Below are 16,889 nucleotides of genomic sequence, written 5' to 3'. Positions count from 1 at the left end.
ACAGCCTCAGAGGTCCTACCCTCCCCCATCGGCTGGGCCTAAGCAGAACCTTTTGAAGGTGCGCCTGAGGACGGAGCACCAGTCTCCATTCAGGCTCCTTCCCCACCTTTCCAAGATAGTCTCTCCCATTTCCTCCGTGCTTGGTCTCACATAACGTCAGACTTTTGGGCCCTTTGCACGGTGGAAAGGGGTTACTCCCTTCAAGTTGGTTCTCCCCGCACCCTCTACCCCCACCTCTCTTCAGGGCCCCTTTTCACAAGCACCTCCTTCTACAGGAAGTCCGATCACGCCCAGGTTCCAAGGAGAGTCTAAGAGAGTCAAGGGACGGGTTTTTACTCCCACTGCTTCCTAATCCCCAAGGCCAAGGGCGGGCTTCGGCCCATCCTGGACCTACACGGACTCAACAAATTCATGGTAAAGTTGAAGTTCCGCATGGTCTCTCTAGGGACCATTATTCCTTCCTCAGATCCTGGAGACTGGTACGCTGCCCTCGACATGAAGGACGCATACTTCCACATCGTGATCTACCCAGCGCACAGACGCTTCCTTTGCTTTGTGGTCAATCAACAGCACTTTCAATTCACTGTCCGTCCTTTTGCCCTATCTACGGTCCCCAGGGTGTTTACCAAGTGCATGGCTGTTGCGGTTGCCTCCCTTCGTCGACAACGGATCCCATACCTCGACAAGTGTTCCCATACCTCGACGACTGGCTTATTCGGGATCAGGTGCAGTCTCACGTCCAGCTCACCATGAACATGTTCAATTGACCAGGCCTCCTGCTCAATGTCGCGAAATCTACTCTGGTACCAACCCAGAGGATAGAATTCATAGGAGCAGTCTTAGACTCAGGCCTAGCCTGGGTACTTCTGCCGGAAGCACGCTTCCAATCTCTGGTGAACATAGTCCACAGCCTGCAAAACTTCCCAACCTCGACTATGAAAACATGCCTCTGCCTCCTGGGATATATGGCCTCTTGCACATATGTGACCGTGCATGCCAGGCTGCGGCTACGTCCACTCCAACCCTGGCTATCAACACAGTATACCACTCAGGTTGGGACAGCTTGAGCACAGTGGTTACCGTCCCGCCAGGGATATTAGCCTCTCTAGACTGGTGGCTGGACCCCAAATCAGTGTGCGAAGGGGTGCCATTTCACGTCCCGTGGCCCACCGTGTCCCTAGTCACGGATGCGTCATCCCTGGGATCGGGAGCCCACCTCGGGGTCCTCCATACACAGGGGCTATGGTTGGCAGGAGAGTTATCCCTGCACATCAACGTATGGGAACTCAGAGCTGTGCGCCTGGCATGTCAGACATTCCGAGAGTGCATTCAGGGCCGTTGTGTTGCAGGCCATGTTTTACATCAACAAGCAAGGGGGAGCCCGGTCGTCCCACCTCTGTCAGGAGGCCACTCGTCTGTGGGAATTCTGTATAGCCCACTCGATCCATCTGATGTGGTGTTTCTCCCAGGAGTCCAGAATACCTTAGGGGACCACCTCAGCAGATCATTTCAGACTCACGAGTGGTCGGTTCACCCGGACATCATCCACTCTGTCTTTCTGAAGTGGGGCTTTCCCCTGATAGACCTATTCGCCTCTCACAGGAATCGGAAATGCCAAGTGTTCTGCTCTCTACAAGGAAGCTCTCCGGGTTCCCTGTCAGACGCCTTCCTAATACAGTGGAAGGCTCACCTCTGCTACGCCTTCCCTCCATTCCCGCTAGTCCACAGGGTCCTGCTCAAGCTGCGCAGGGACAGAGCACGTCTGATTTTGGTCTCCCCGGCGTGGCCCAGGCAGCACTGCTATACCACTTTCCTAGAGCTGTTGGTGGTCACTCCAATTCCACTCCCGCTGTGACCAGACCTGATCAGTCCGGACCACGGACAACTCTGTCATCCCAACCTGCAATCTCTCCACCTCACGGCATGGATGCTGCATGGCTAACTCAATCTGAGCTGCGCTGCTCTCGCCTGGTACAGCAGGTCCTTTTGGGTAGCAGGAAGCCCTCTATCAGGTCCACATACTTAGCCAAGTGGAAGCGTTTTTCCTGCTGGTGCGCTCAGTCATATGGCCCCACTACAGGCGTCAGTACCTATCATCTTGGACTACCTCCTGTCCTTAAAACAGCAGGGCTTGGCAATATCATCCATCAGAGTGCACCTGGCAGCTATTCCACCCGGGCGAAAACGGGCGTTTGGTCTTTTCCAATCCCATGGTCAGCAGATTTCTCAAGGGATCGGAGTGCCTGTTCCCATGAATTCAACAACCAGTCCCTACGTGGGATCTTAACCTGGTCCTCTCCAAATTCATGGCTGTCCCGTTTGAGCTGATGGCCACCTGCTCGCTCCTGTACTTTTCCTGGAAGACCGCCTTCCTCATAGCTATCTCTTCGGCGAGATATGTGTCTGAGCTCAGGGCACTCACATTGGAACCACTGTATACGGTGTCCCTTAAGGACAAGGTACAGCTGCGACCCCACCCGGCCTTCCTCCCGAAGGTGGTGTCTCCCAGCGCATCTCATCCTGGATCACATCATGCATCCGTGCGTGCTATGACTTGGCTGGTATCCCAACTATGCACCTTACCGCCCACTCCACACGGACTTAGGCTTCATCTTCTGCTTTCCTGGCACATGAACCCATACAGGAGATATGTAGGGCAGCGACATGGTCATCGGTGCATACCTTTGCCGCCCACTATGTGATAATGCAGCAGTCCAGGGTGATGCTGCATTTGGTTCAGCAGTCCTTACTCTGCGACATCTCACTCCGACCCCACCGCCTAGGTAAGGCTTGGGAGTCACCTAATTGGAATCGATATGAGCAAGCACTCGAAGAAGAAAAGACGGTTATAAAGGTGAGTAACTGTTGTTCTTCGAGATGTGTTGTTCATATCCATTCCAAACCCGCTCTCCTTCCCCTCTGTCGGAGTAGCCAGCAAGAAGGAACTGAGGAGGCGCTGGGTCGCCTGGGGCATATATTGGCGCCATGAAGGTGCCACTCCAGGGGGCGCATCAGCCGACCCACCGAGTGTTGCTGGGGTAAAAATCTTCCAACGATTGTGCATGCGGAGCACGCACACCTAATTGGAATGGATAGGAGCAACACATCTCGAAGAACAACAGTTATAAAGGTGAGTAACCATCTTTTATTCACCTAACTGCAACCATTTTTCCGCCTGGGCTCATCAACACAATTTGCGTCCAGATTCCGCAGGAATCCCTGGTATCTTAGAGTGTACATTTACCCCAAGTCTTCAGGTCTTGCATTTGGTTCCCTGTGGGTGCATGTAGCCACAATCTGCGCTTTCCATCCTCCACTTAATAATCGTATGACCTTCATGCACCCTGTCACAGCTAGATTTTTGAATGAGATTCTCAGATCCTTTCCACCAGTGGTGAAGATCAAATCTCAATGTGACCTCAGTTGTGTTCTATCATCACTGAGTAAGACTCCCTTTGAACTGCTGGCCACATGCATCTATCCGTGAAGGTGGTCTTTCTGATAGCTAAAACGTTGACCAGACGAGTCAATGAACTGAGAGTGCTTATTGCAGGCCCCCCATACATTGCTTTCTATAAAGAAAAGATCTTGTTATGCCCCCACCTCGGGTAGTTTGAGTTTCATAGGTCATCCACTTATCTGTATTTTTTCCTAAACCACATGTCTCAGAAGAGAAGAAAAGACTGTATTCTCTGGACGTTTGGAGAAAAGAACAAAGAACATTAGAAAGACACCTAAACTGTTTCCATAGCAGAACAGTCAAGAGGTCCATCTATATTGGTGCAGAGACTTTCAAAATGGATCTTGATTATATTACCCCTTTTGTTACCAACTAGCCATGATGGGTAGAGACACATTGCACAAGGGGGCAGGTTACTTCATTCTAGAGACATATATAGGGCAGCTACTTGGAGCTCTTTGTATACCTTCATGAGACGTTATGCCCTGATACAGTCGTCAACTGTGTATATGGCTGGAGGAACAGCAGTACTGCAGTTAACTGTCACTTCTGTATCCTCTCCACCCACCATACTGCTTGTTAATCTCCCATATGTGGAATATGCATCGGGACCGCACTCAAAGAAGAAATGCAGGTTACTCATGTGCGTGGTGTGCATGCATATCCCATGTGTGGAATACAGATAGGGACCACACATCTCAAAGAACTGCAGTTACAGGTAGGTAACTTCCATTTATAGTCACCCAGAAAAGAAGTATGAAAAATGTATAAGTACAGGATTTGTAATCCCTAGATTTTTGGAACATGTGATTCACACTCGGCCTTGTCTACATTGGAAAGTCCTTTTGGTATAATCTAAGGTGTGAATTATTAAACTGGTGTAATGCTCCATTTGGACACTCTTGTCCACTACTTTTGTGTTTTTCAGTTGTGACCATCTAGTTTGATCTCCTGTATGACACAGACCATAGAATTTCCCCCCAAAAAAATTCCTAGCATATCTTTTAGAAAAACATCTAATCTTGATTTTAAAATTGACAGTGATAGAGAACCCACCAATGACCCTTGGTAAATTGTTCCAATGGCTAATTATCCTCACTGTTAAAAATTTATGCCTTATTTCCCGTCTGAATTTGTTTAGCTTCAACTTTTAGACATTGGATCATCTTATAGCTTTCTCTGCTAGATTGAAGAGCCCATTATCAAATATTAGTTCCTCATGTAGATACTTCTAAACTATAATCAAGTCTCCTCATAACCTTCTCTTTGTTAAGCTAAGTAGAGGTAGTTTGTTTGGCAAGGGGTTTAACCTAAACCGAAAAAGGCTGTTTGAAAAATATGAGTATAAGAATGGTCACCGGGTTGGGGGGAAAAAGTGTTCTGTACAGGTCTAACAAAACCAGTATAAGGTAGTACCAAGTTCCTGTGTAAACAAGGCCTAAAGAAGGGTTGACTCAGTACTTTAGAGGGAGATTAATTGAGTTTCATTGAGTGTTAATTTCCTGTAAACTCCTCCTAAATTCCTGCTCTCCAAAGTCTGTTGCTGCCTTTTTCCCTTCCAAAGCTGGAGGAATCTGTTTACTGTCACTAGAGCTAAAAACTGCTTAGACGTCCATAACAGCCAATTCAGTAGTCCTCTACTTTCTGCCATACCTACTTTCTGCCATGCCATTTCTGTTCTTAGAAACTTAGGCTCAGTTTAAAAGTCTCCATACAGCCTCTCTGGTCATTCTGGGGACAAGTTCAGAGAATCTCCCCTCTAAGCTTATGTCTACACAGCAACTAGACACCTGCAGCTGGCCTGTGCTAGCTGACTAAGGCTCACAGGGCTCAGCCTGCAGGGTTGTTTCATTGCTGTATAGACTTGTTGGCTTGGGTTGGAGCACTGGCTCTGGGACCCTCCCACCCCATAATGTCCTAGAGCTCACGCTCCAAGCTGAGCCCGGAAATCTTCACAGCAATTAAACAGTCCCTTAGCCTGAGCCCCACGAGCCCAAGTCACCTGGTGTGGGCTGGCCTCAGGTTTTTATTTGCTGCGTAGACATATCCTAAGTGCTTCAGTCAGGCAAACTATACATTACATCTCTGGGACTATTGCCAGTGTCACTAGGCTACACTGACTTTATTCAGGGGGTAGCAAGTACCTCTTATAAAACATTTGGAAAGTGCAACCTGGGGACAGTCTTTCTTCCCTGAGTGCGTGGGGCTTAGTTTCTTTGCTTTGTAAAATTGTTTTACTTGAGTTCAACCTCTGTACTAGGTCCAATAAGCATTGATGTTTAAGAAGATCTGTTTGTGTCCTACAGCAATATCTAGTGGCCAAATCTGTGCAGGTGTTCAGGTACCACGATGCTGGGGACCATATAAGTAGCTTGATAGAAACAAGAAAAGGAGTACTTGTGGCACCTTTCTAAGGTTCCACAAGTACTCCTTTTTGCGAATACAGACTGACACAGCTGTTACTCTGAAACTTGATAGAAACACATTTTCTAACATACCGTGGAACCGGGGTTCTCAACCTTTTTCTTTCCGAGTCCGTCCGTCCGTCTCCCCCCCCCCCCCCCCCCGGCCACATGCGAAAAAACTCTATGGCCCACCTGTGCCACAATAACTGTTTCTCTGCATATAAAAGTCAGGGCCAGTGTTAGGGGATAGCAAGCAGGGCAGTTGCCCAGCACCCAATACCACAGGAGGCATTGTGAAGCTAAGTTGCTCAGGCTTCAGCTTCAGCCCCTGGTAGTGGGTGTTGGAGCCTCGGAGTTCAGACCTGGGTGGTGGGGCTTTGGCTTTCTGCCCTGGGTCCCAGTAAGTCTAATGCCAGCCCTGCTTGGCGAACTCCCTGAAACCTGCTCGTGGGCCCCAGATCCCTGGTTGATAACTACTGCCAGAGAACAGTGGTTTTCAAAACTTTTTTCTGGGGACCTAGTTGAAGAAAATTGTTGATGCCCGTGACCCAACGGAGCTGGGGATGAGGGGTTCGGGGTGTGGGAGGGGCTCAGGGCTGGGGCAGAGGATTGGGGTGAGGGCTGTGGGCTGGGGCCAGGAATGAGGGGCTGGGACAGGGGGTTGGGATGTGGGAGGGGGTCATTGCTCTGGGGTGGGGCTGGAGATGAGGGGTTTGGGGTGCAGGAAGGGATTCCAGGTTTGGGGGGGGGGGCTCAGGGCTGGTGCAAGGGATTGGAGTGCAGGGGGGGGGTCAGGGCTCTAGGGTGGAGCTGGAGATGAGTTTGGGGTGCAGGTGTGTGGGGGCTCAGAGTTTGGGGCAGGGGATTGGGGCATGGGCACGGACTTACCTCCAGCAGCTCCCGGTCAGGCGCAATCGGGGTGCACCGTGGACCATGCTGTGCCCCGGAAGCAGCCAGCAGCAGGTTTGGCTCTTAGGCAAAGGCGCACAAGCAGCTCTGCGTGACTCTCGCCTGCAGGCACCCCACATTGGTTGCTGGCCAATCGGAGTGCAGAGCTGGGGCTCAGGGTGGGGGCAGTGTGTGGAGCCCTGTGCAGAGTCCCATAGCCCCCCTGCCTAGGATCTGGACCCGCTGCTGGCCGCTTCCGGAGTGCAGTGTGGTGTTGGAAAAGGTAGGCACTAGCCTGCCTTAGCTAGGTAGCACCACCGATGAGACTTTTAACATCCCGGTTGGCAGTGTTGACCAGAGCAAGGCGAACCAGCGCCTTACATGCTGCGACCCAGTAGTGTGTCATAACCCACAGTTTGAAAAACGCTGCCATAGAAGACCTTACGCTGTGCCAAAAATATGTAGGCAGTTGTGATGGGCATTTCAGAATCAGTTCTGACTTTATCAGGTTGCACAAAATATTCCAAATGCCTGATGGTTTTTCTGTTTGTTCCTCACTCTTCCAGCACGTGAGCAGAAGATTTTATGGCCTAAATGGAAATTTGGTAAAAAGTGACTCTGGAATATGGATTAATGGGTTGGACTATGCTGGAATATCTCACATCACTCCTCACGTACCTGAACTCAATGACACTATCAGAACTAATTGTGAGGACAAAGCCCCTCTCTGTGGCTTTCCTTGGATTCTTCCTGTGCACTTTCTTCTCAGGTAACTTTCTTCTCAGTAATGCCACTGCCTGTTAGGGCCACATGGAACTTAATTTCCAAGACACACCAGACACTTTTGCAAAAGATCCATAGAAGGATGAAGAATAAAACTCATTTTGTAACGTTTTTGTCTGTCACTGCAAAACGCTTTCTCTTTCATCATATTATAATGTCCCTGGCTGCAAGTGTTTTGTCACAGAAACTTTATGAGAAAACACTTGATAACTGATGTCATGGTCTCGTGTCCACCCAAAGGGTGGCAATTTGCACATCTAAAAATTCCTTACTTTGGTTATTGTTTTAGCTTGTTCTACCTTAAGTTAACTATGGCTTGGGTCAAAGAGAATGAGGTGAGGAATAAAGGCATGGTGGAGGCAATCCTGCTGTTCACTGAGTGTCCCTTTTAAATGTTTTGATTGTGGACACAGACTGTGAAAGCATTAATCTTCTCCTCTAGGGTGAATGGCACTTGAACACTTCATTTTGTAATAGCAAGGCCACCCAGCCTTGTACAAAGACTTGCATTTTGCCCAGAGTCTGTAATCTTTTAGCACTATAAGGTTTTTCTAAGTGTTGCATTGAGCTTAAAAAATGCTTTTTATTGTAGAAAGAACTGGTATCTTCCTGGTGAAGAAATTTCTCCCGCAAACCCTGTTCACTTTAAACTTCTGGCCAAAGAGCAAATGCACTGGGATTCTACAAAGTTAACCTTTGAAGTATCAGGCGAGTGGCTATATGTCTATCTGTCTCTTGTGATTGTTATGCTCATTATAGGCTTAAATTCTGGTATTGAAAGTGGCTATGCTATCCCTAGGATAGTAGAGTGATTGGCACTAATGCATAATTGGGAACCTGGCATCAACTAATTCAACTTCCCAGGCACTCGAAAAATTGTGGCTATATTGCAATTGTAAACGTAAAGGCTCATTTGAATTAATAATTGACTTTTGTTAGCTAGAACTTTTTAAAGCCCATTTTATAACTCTATCCCATCCACCCCCCTTTATTTGTCTTGCTGCACAGGATCCTCTATGGCTTCTGCTACAGACAGGAGAGCTGCTTAGTTCTGTATCTCAAATTGAGAGAGACAACTGGCAGCGCACAGACTAAATCTCTCATACAAAATGAAATTAAACAGCTGATTGGGCACAGAAGAACCCATAGTAGCTAGAATGCAGTAGAAATGTGTTTCTCTTCACCTTCTTCTGCTAATACATCCAAATACATTTGCCTGTCTGATGTTGTAGGTCCCAGTCACATGTCGCTGTACATTCGACCACATGAAGGGTCAACACTGTCCAGCTGGTCTCTTGGAGATGGAATTCCTGTTGCTAATATAGGAGGGGATTATTTTGTGTTTTACGCTCATGGGCTGCAGGCTGTGGCATGGCGCTTCTGGATAGAGTTGAAGGTGAGAGTGAAAAATATTTGAGAAAACTTTAAAAATAAACCCAACTTGCTTTATTACATAGATTAACAGAATTCTAGAGATGATATTTAATTGTCTTTTAGTCTGTCCTCTGTGGGCTGATACAAGGCTGTCCTCACTCTGTGTGTGTGTGTGTGTGTGTGTGTATATATATGTGTGTGTATATATATATTTTAGTGCATTCTCTTGTCAAATTTTAAATGACCCAAGGGTGGGGCTTCCATTATTTCCTTTGATAGACTCTTTTACAGTCTTCTGTCTTGCCATTAGGATTTTTTTATATTTAGCTCAAATTTACCTTTTCTTAATAGTATCTCACTGCTCCTAATCAGAGCAGTTTTGTTGTAGTCTAAATAATTCCTCCCCATGTACTATGTTTACTTGCTTTGGGAAACTAGGACTCTTTTTTGAGTAGCAAATCCATTCCCTGAGAAAGGGAGGGAGTTGCAGGCTTTGTTTTGTAAACTTCCTGTGGATACGTTTACCCTTTTAAGGTGCCTCTTTGAGCAATTCCCAGTTTGTTTTCCAAGGTGAATGTTGATGGGACCAGGGTAGTCATCTCTCATCATTTTACCTAAAGTTTCCCAGAAATAATTCACAGCATACCTGGAATCTTTTATTGCCATAAAATTTAAGATGTCTGATTCCCTTGGAAATTTTTATAGGGAACCACACGGGTTCAGCAAGGGTTCATTCCTGGATAAGGTATTCTGATCACTTGCCAAATGATCTTCGAAGGTGGAGTAAAGAAATACTCACCAGTGGCCTTGCACCCCATTGTGCCAAACAGGAGTCTGTTTTGTACTGGAGCTCTGCCAGACGGACAAAGAAATTTTATTTGTTACCTGAACACGAGATTGAGGAGTTGGGAAGAGCTTGCAAAACTTGTAGCCCCGCTTTGGTAGCTATGATCAGGGGGCTGAACTCCTTTGTATAGTAAACTTAAGGTAAATTAATTTTATTTAGTTGCTAGGAAAGGAACTCTGGTGCTGGTGATGAGTGAGCCTGCTGCAGGGCCCATCAGAATCATGACAAGTAGATTGATCCAACAGATGAAGGAGCAGCCTTTGGAAGCTTTTCACAGTAACTCTCTTCAGGCAGGAAGATTCACTTCCTTGTTTGTATTGGAGATTTGATCATACTGACCTCTTCAAGGATACATGGGCCAAGTCCTGAGCACAATTGAATGTGTGCAGTCTTAAGTAAATGGCATTGTACATGTGCAGCGGAATACAGATCAGCTGGGATATCGGGTCAATACCAATACGTCTGTTGATTCTCTCTTCTATCAGGGATCTCCATTCTGCAGAGTCTCTTCTGCATGATGGTAAATTGATTTTCTTTCACATTAGATAATACTGCTGGTATATCTTAACAGACATTAAGAAGGCTTTTAACTTTAAAAATAGTGAACCATGAGGCTGATGTAGTATATTGGACACTAGCTGGCTTGTAGGAAGACTCAGCAGAGGTATCTGGAATAAACGGTATCTAGAACCTATGAAGAGGCCAAGGTAAAAGTAATGCTTGGTAAATTTGGCATTGCCTTTTCTCACTTTCAGGCTGCAGAAAAGCACTCTGATGGAATGGTTTCCCTCGCCATAGCAGCACATTATTTCTTTGGGGAAGATCAAAAGTCACCTCAGCTGTATGCCTTAATGGAGAGATTTCCAAACTGGACATTTCCTTCTGGTTGGGTCTGCACCTATGACCTCTTTGTCTTTTAGTCTTGCAGCAATGCAAAGATGAAAGATTAGTGTCACTGTGTCAGAAGATTCAACTCTCATTCATGAGTTCATTCTGGCAAGGTGCACAAGATGGTTTTCACAAATCTGTGGCAAACATTTTGGACACAAGATTGTTTCTGTGATAGCTTGACTGCTTAAAGGATAAGCAGGGTTCCTGTCTTCTTTCTCTGGGAGTGGGTGGTCTTGCCCTCTCGGGCTGGGGGGAGAAGTGCCTCCATATTTATGCAACTATAATTCAGCTGTTTCTCGCACTGACGTGGCAGTTTGACTAGTGTGGATCTAACATGAAGACTGCATTTGGGGAGGTAACTTTTTAATGAGGGTCTTTGTGAAGGAATTCCCACAATGTTGTAAAATACTCATCAGGTTTTAAATACATATGGATGCTATCACCTACAAACACTTAGTCCTACCCGTCCTATTAAAATAAAATAAGGTTTTGGCTAAAGGATTTTTGATCATGTATGTGATGGAGCCAGAAGCCTTTTTCTGAGTAAGTATTACTGTGACCTCTGGATGAAACCAGTTTTGAAGTAGTCACTTAGGCTATGCTGTGTCCTTGGAAAATTTCGAAGACTGGAAATTTCATGCCATGAAACTTAATGATCAGTCTGTTACTTAGATCACTAACAACTTTTCTTTTCCTGTCCTCCACTGTTCTGTTTAAAGATGTTTATTGGTCACTTCCTTTCTCTGTCCTTGTGCTAACTCTTTACCACAGTGACTTTTGAGTAGAGGAGGTTTGAACAAATCATACAGTCTTCTACTTATTTCCCTGTTGGGATCTTGCAGCCTGTTACAAGTACAACATGAAGACTAGACTCGTACATGAGATGCAAGCATGTGGCATTGTCGTGTACATCAGAGCACTGAGTCACACTCTGGCCTTTTTTTTTTTTTTTTTGAGTGGGCATCTTGTAACCGCTTGATTACTAGTTTCTAAATTGGTGTTGATTATAAATCTCTATTTAGCATACTAGATTATTTCTATCTGTATATTTTTGATAAATACTTTTATGTAGGTTTTATTGGTTGGTTAAGCGTAATTCATTTCATTTCACTTCATTTCATTAATACTTTGGTTTCGTGTTTAGTTTAATTTAAACAAAGTGCTTTCCATAAGGATTTATGTAACTATTGTGAAAAGAGACTTTTAAAGCACATGAAGCATCTGACATTTGTGGAGAACTGTTCTTAACTTAATCTTAGAGCATGGGATTTTCAAAAGCACAAGTGATTTAGGAACACAGCTCCCATTTAAAGTCAACAGGACTTGTGCTCCTAAATTAGGTATGTGTTTTGGAAAATCCCACCCCTCTAGAAAAATGTAGCCACCAAAAAAAACTGGAATCTTTGATTTTTGTTTTCCTAAATTGTGTCTGTAAGCTGGGGAAGTAGGGAAAATTTTTAGACTGTTGGGAAACTTCTCCAAATTAATTCCAGCTGTTTGTGCTGATCATTCTCTAGCACAATGGCATGAACTTAATGCTTTGTTCATAGAATATCAGGGTTGGAAGGGACTTCAGGAGGTCATCTAGTCCACCCCCTGCTCAAAGCAGGACCAATCCCCAGCTAAGTCATCCCAGCCAGGGCTTTGTCAAACCTGACCTTGAAAACCTCTAAGGAAGGAGATTCCACCACCTCCCTAGGTAACCTATTCGTGCTTCACCACCCTCCTACTGAAAAAGTTTTTCCTAACATCCAACCTACACCTCCCCCACTGCAGCTTGAGACCGTTACTACTTGTTCTGTCATCTGCTACCACTGAGAACAGTCTAGATCCATCCTCTTTGGAACCCCCTTTCAGGTAGTTGAAAGCAGCTATCAAATCCCTCCTCATTCTTCTCTTCTGCAGATTAAACAATCCCAGTTCCCTCAACCTCTCCTCATAAATCATGTGCTCCAGCCCCCTAATAATTTTTGTTGCCCTCCGCTGGACTCCTCCCAATTTTTCCAAATCCTTCTTGTAGTGTGGGGCCCAAAACTGGAACACAGTACTCCAGATGAGGCCTCACCAATGTCAAATAGAGGGGAATGATCATGTCCCTCAACCTGCTGGAAATACCCCTACTTATACAGCCCAAAATACCGTTAGCCTTCTTGGCAAGAAGGGCACACTGCTGACTCATATCCAGCTTCTCATCCACTGTAACCCCTACGTCCTTTTCTGCAGAACTGCTGCCTAGCCATTTGGTCCCTAGTCTGTAGCAGTGCATGGGATTCTTCCATCCTAAGTGCAGGACTCTGCACTAGTCCTTGTTGAACCTCATCAGCTTTCTTTTGGCCCAATCCTCTAATTTGTCTAGGTCCCTTTGTATCCTAGCCATAGGCTCCAGTGTATCTACCACTCCTCACTTTCACCTGAATAAAAATTGCCAAATTATATGCACAGGAGTTCTTGAATATGTACCAGTTAAAGCAACACGCTGTAGTGTTGTGGATATCTATGTGAGAAATTAATGGTTAAGATGACATTCCTCATGACTCGCAGTTGGCCCTGAGGGAAGATGGTTCTCATGATCAGGTTTATTAGCTGCTGATTTAATTTTTTTAATTGTTCAGTTAGAGTGTACTTAACCAGCATGGAACAAATCAGAATATTATGAGGATATATTTGTAGGGTGTTGCATGACTGAGATTCTCACAGACCAATTAAAGTATCTAATTGTTTTGGTTTTTGTACTGCATAAAGGAAAGAAAACCACCAGACTAACACTGTTGGCTCAACAGCACCTGGTCTTTCATGTACAGTGCTTATCCCTATTCATTTAGAGTACTTAACTATAAATAGGGGTGTATTATTAGTAATAGTTTTGCAGAAATCTGAGTCTTAACAGCTTTCTTAAATGTATAGTAAGTCTCATTAAATGTACTGTTTTGTACTGCACTTACACTAGAGTTGGCAATTAAATAAGGATTAAGGCTGTACCAGAATCATTCACTGTCTTCCCCAAAATTAGTATTTTTATTGTGCCTCTAACTTGTAAACTTAAAAAAACAAGTGCAAGAAGAGTCCCTGGAGAGGGGGGAAATGTCAGTGTGCAGCATTCAAATAACTTCTGGAACTTCAGTGAAGCAATAACTATATTTTGTTACTGAAATGGTGTTGCTAACTCAGGATCACCCTTTATTAAATAGCAGAATTAAATTGTCTGGGATGACTTACTGGAATTCCTGCCTTATTAACATGCTGATTCTGTTACTGGGAGATTGATTGATTGTTTTTGTTTCTAGCACTGCAAGCCCCAACCTTTTACTTGGGGAATTACAATTACTGGTAAGACATGGCATGACTGAAGAGCGTAAAAATATTCTCCGTGAAGTGTGGACATGGAGTAAGAGGGCAACGTGTCTGTGTACCTGAGTAGGTGAGCCTGCTTAGTGCAGCATAGGTTTGCTGAATTATTTAGCAGGTGTCAGGGTAACAGGCATCTAAAAACTGCAATGATACAAATCACATGTAGGTAATCAGAGATGCCAAAATGGCAGTGGGATTCAGGTATACTGGTTATGTTGAATAAAAACTGATACCAATGCAGTTTCTTGTGTATTAGTTTTTTCTTTGAATTCTAGAAATAATTCTGCAAGCCCTACATGCAACTCACTCATTTCACACTATAAACAGTGCAGGCTTCAGTAAACCATTTCAGGAACTCACCTACCTTTTTTAATACTGCAGTTTTCTTGCCTTAAACTCCTAATAAAGCACAGTATTGGACTTGACTGCCTTTGTGACATGCTTCATAACTAAATTGCAATATGCCCAAAGGCTGTCACACTCATGCATTGAGTTGAAAGGTAAAGGTGCACTGTGGTGGAAGCCTTTCTTTACTTTTTGTGGTGCAGTAAGCAAGTAGTGGATTAATTGTTCCATGTGAAGTGGTAGAAGTTTCTAGAGGTCTAGTCTTTTTAAAATTGCTTTAGTTTAGGCTAACTCTTACCACATGAGACTTTCCAGGAGCTCCTGTAAGTCTTATTAATTTAAACCTTTACCAGTGGTGTTTATATAAATAAACATAAACGCTTTAAAATAAGTTAATTATGTTACAGTAAGTATGGATCTGTGCATTCTGTACACATGGATCCCACTCTTGTACACAGGTGATCAGAATCTTTTAACCAGCAGTGTGTGTTTGGGGCTGTGGATGTGCTCTATATGGCTTCATGCCACCCCTCTTGAGGGTGCAGCATCCCCATCTGCGTATAGAACATCTTGAAGAACCTCAGTTACTGTCAGGTAAGTAACCATTGTTTCTTTGAGTATGTGTCCATATGTATTCTGCTCTTGTTGATTACTCAGGCTTAACTCTTCTAGATCATGAGATGGGAACCTATTGAAGTAAAGACTAATACTGCTTGACCAAACTGGGCAGCAGAGATGGAGGCTGATACCTGTGAATGGAGATCCATGCTGCTGCTCAGCATTTCCAGGTTAGGCTAGAAACTCTGATCTCCTGCATAACACAGGCTCTGGGAGTCACATGAATTAATTCCTGCTTCAATTCCAAAACCTATGGTTGACAAGAGCACTGGTTTTCAATCTGTGGTCTGCCGGTTTATATCTAAGGGGTTAACGAAAGATTGTTACTATACAACACTGGTTTTCAACCTGTCGGCCACACACTCTGTAAGATTTCCAAAGGGGTCTGCAGATGAAAAAATGTTGGAAGTCACTGGACTAAAGCATATCTTTTGATTTAAGATTTCCAGCGAGGGAGAGTCCACCACAACCCATGGTAAACTGTTCCTCATAGTTTTAGTCTGAAGCACTTTAGCTTCAAGCTATTGGATTATATTTCTCTGCTAAATTGAAGAGCTATCAAATTTGTGGTCACAGTGTAGGTTTTAACTTGATCAGTCTCAGCACCTTGGAGTCTTATAATGTACATTTTCCAATAACTCAGCTCTTCTCTCCACAATTTAGGAATGAGGGTGATAAATTGGAACACAGCTGCACCAGTGCGGTAATATAAATTTCCTCCTCCTGCCTGTAGATCCAAGGATTGCATAAGGTTTTTTGGCTACAGTAGTGTTCACGTTCACCTGATTATCTACCAAACTCTTGAGTCATTGCATTCCAGGATTGATTCCCCATCGTGTAAGTATGACCTTACATTTGCATCTGTGACCCACTGTCACTATTTACTAAGCCCTAAACTGTCTCAGTAATTCTTTTCTTCCAGTTAGTTGATAAAATGTTAAATATCAAGCCAATTCCTGCTGTACCTCATAGACAAACATGCAGCTGTGTAAGTCCCAGGATAAGGTAGATGATAGTATCTTTTATTGGACCAACTTCTGTTGGTGAGAGGAAACCTTTATACAGAACTCTTCAGTAGTTTAATATATACTATGTTCATTGGGTATCCACTCTAGCTTTTTAAGCCCAGATTTGTAAAACTATTGAGGCACATGAGTCTAAATTCCATTGTCATTTGATGGAATTCAGACTGACTGCTTTAATAGCTTTTGAAAGTAAGATCTAGGCTCCTAAATCAATTAAGCATAGCAATGCTTAAGTAGCTTTAAAAATCTGCACCTTAAAAGTGATGTACCACATCACATGCCTGAGAGAAGCCTACACTCAGCAAGTACTGCAATTTGGGTCCTCCACTAATAGCATTTAATACTTCCCTCTACAAGATACTATTTGAAATTACATTAAGATCCAATTCATTATTTTGCCTTTCCCCAGCCGCATATAGCATTAACCAAGAATACTGTAAGTTTTTAGTATTGCTTTTACTAACAGGACCGCTAACTTGCTCAATTTTACAGTAATTTACTCTGTGTTCATTTCACCAAAAGCCATGACATTAGTTAAGAAATAAATGTATGAAGGAAAAAACCTGTATACTCTATTCCAAAAAATTGTCCAGGTTGGCTTTTAAGTGTTTAAGATGCTTTGCATTAGTGAGATCACTGCAGATGATTATTGCAAGGCAATTTCTTCTATATCTGTTCAAACTACATATAGAATAGCAGTGCTGGAATGTAAATAAGGACAGTTCTGTACATGTTGAAGGGCTTTACAATTTAGTGCTGTGAGGGGAAATCAAAAACTTTAGGAGGCTTATGGCAGTGATTCTCAACCAGGGGTACCTCAACTCAGATATTTGCCTAGTTTTACATAAATACTAGTAAAAAGTCAGTACAATTACTTGTTTGTACAGCTCTATTATTTACACTGA

At 44.2% G+C, this 16,889-nt stretch overlaps 1 protein-coding gene across 8 annotated transcripts in view; it reads left to right on the top strand.

The window, feature by feature from the left end:
• Positions 1-16,889, top strand: part of ERMP1 (endoplasmic reticulum metallopeptidase 1) — a 63,553-nt gene that overhangs the window by 36,008 nt on the left and 10,656 nt on the right. For 3 of the 8 annotated variants that reach the window (XR_012668613.1, XR_007356787.2, XR_012668611.1), the window contains exons 12-16: positions 7,320-7,522; positions 8,129-8,244; positions 8,769-8,932; positions 14,800-14,935; positions 15,623-15,796. Coding sequence is in view for 3 of the 8 variants with exons in the window: in XM_048850927.2 (XP_048706884.2) it covers positions 7,320-7,522; positions 8,129-8,244; positions 8,769-8,932; positions 10,513-10,677 (648 nt within the window). In the remaining 5 variants the exon portion in view is untranslated. Of the gene's footprint in view, positions 1-7,319; positions 7,523-8,128; positions 8,245-8,768; positions 8,933-9,916; positions 10,492-10,512; positions 14,237-14,799; positions 14,936-15,622; positions 15,797-16,889 lie in introns of those variants that run through there. The other 5 variants (XR_012668612.1, XR_012668614.1, XM_048850929.2 and 2 more) reach the window with 5 other exon arrangements.

The sequence above is a fragment of the Caretta caretta genome, chromosome 5 (genome assembly GCF_965140235.1).
Source record: "Caretta caretta isolate rCarCar2 chromosome 5, rCarCar1.hap1, whole genome shotgun sequence".
Taxonomy (NCBI): domain Eukaryota; kingdom Metazoa; phylum Chordata; order Testudines; family Cheloniidae; genus Caretta; species Caretta caretta.
Note: the sequence above shows the minus strand (reverse complement) of the source record. Positions and strands in the feature narration are given on the sequence as shown.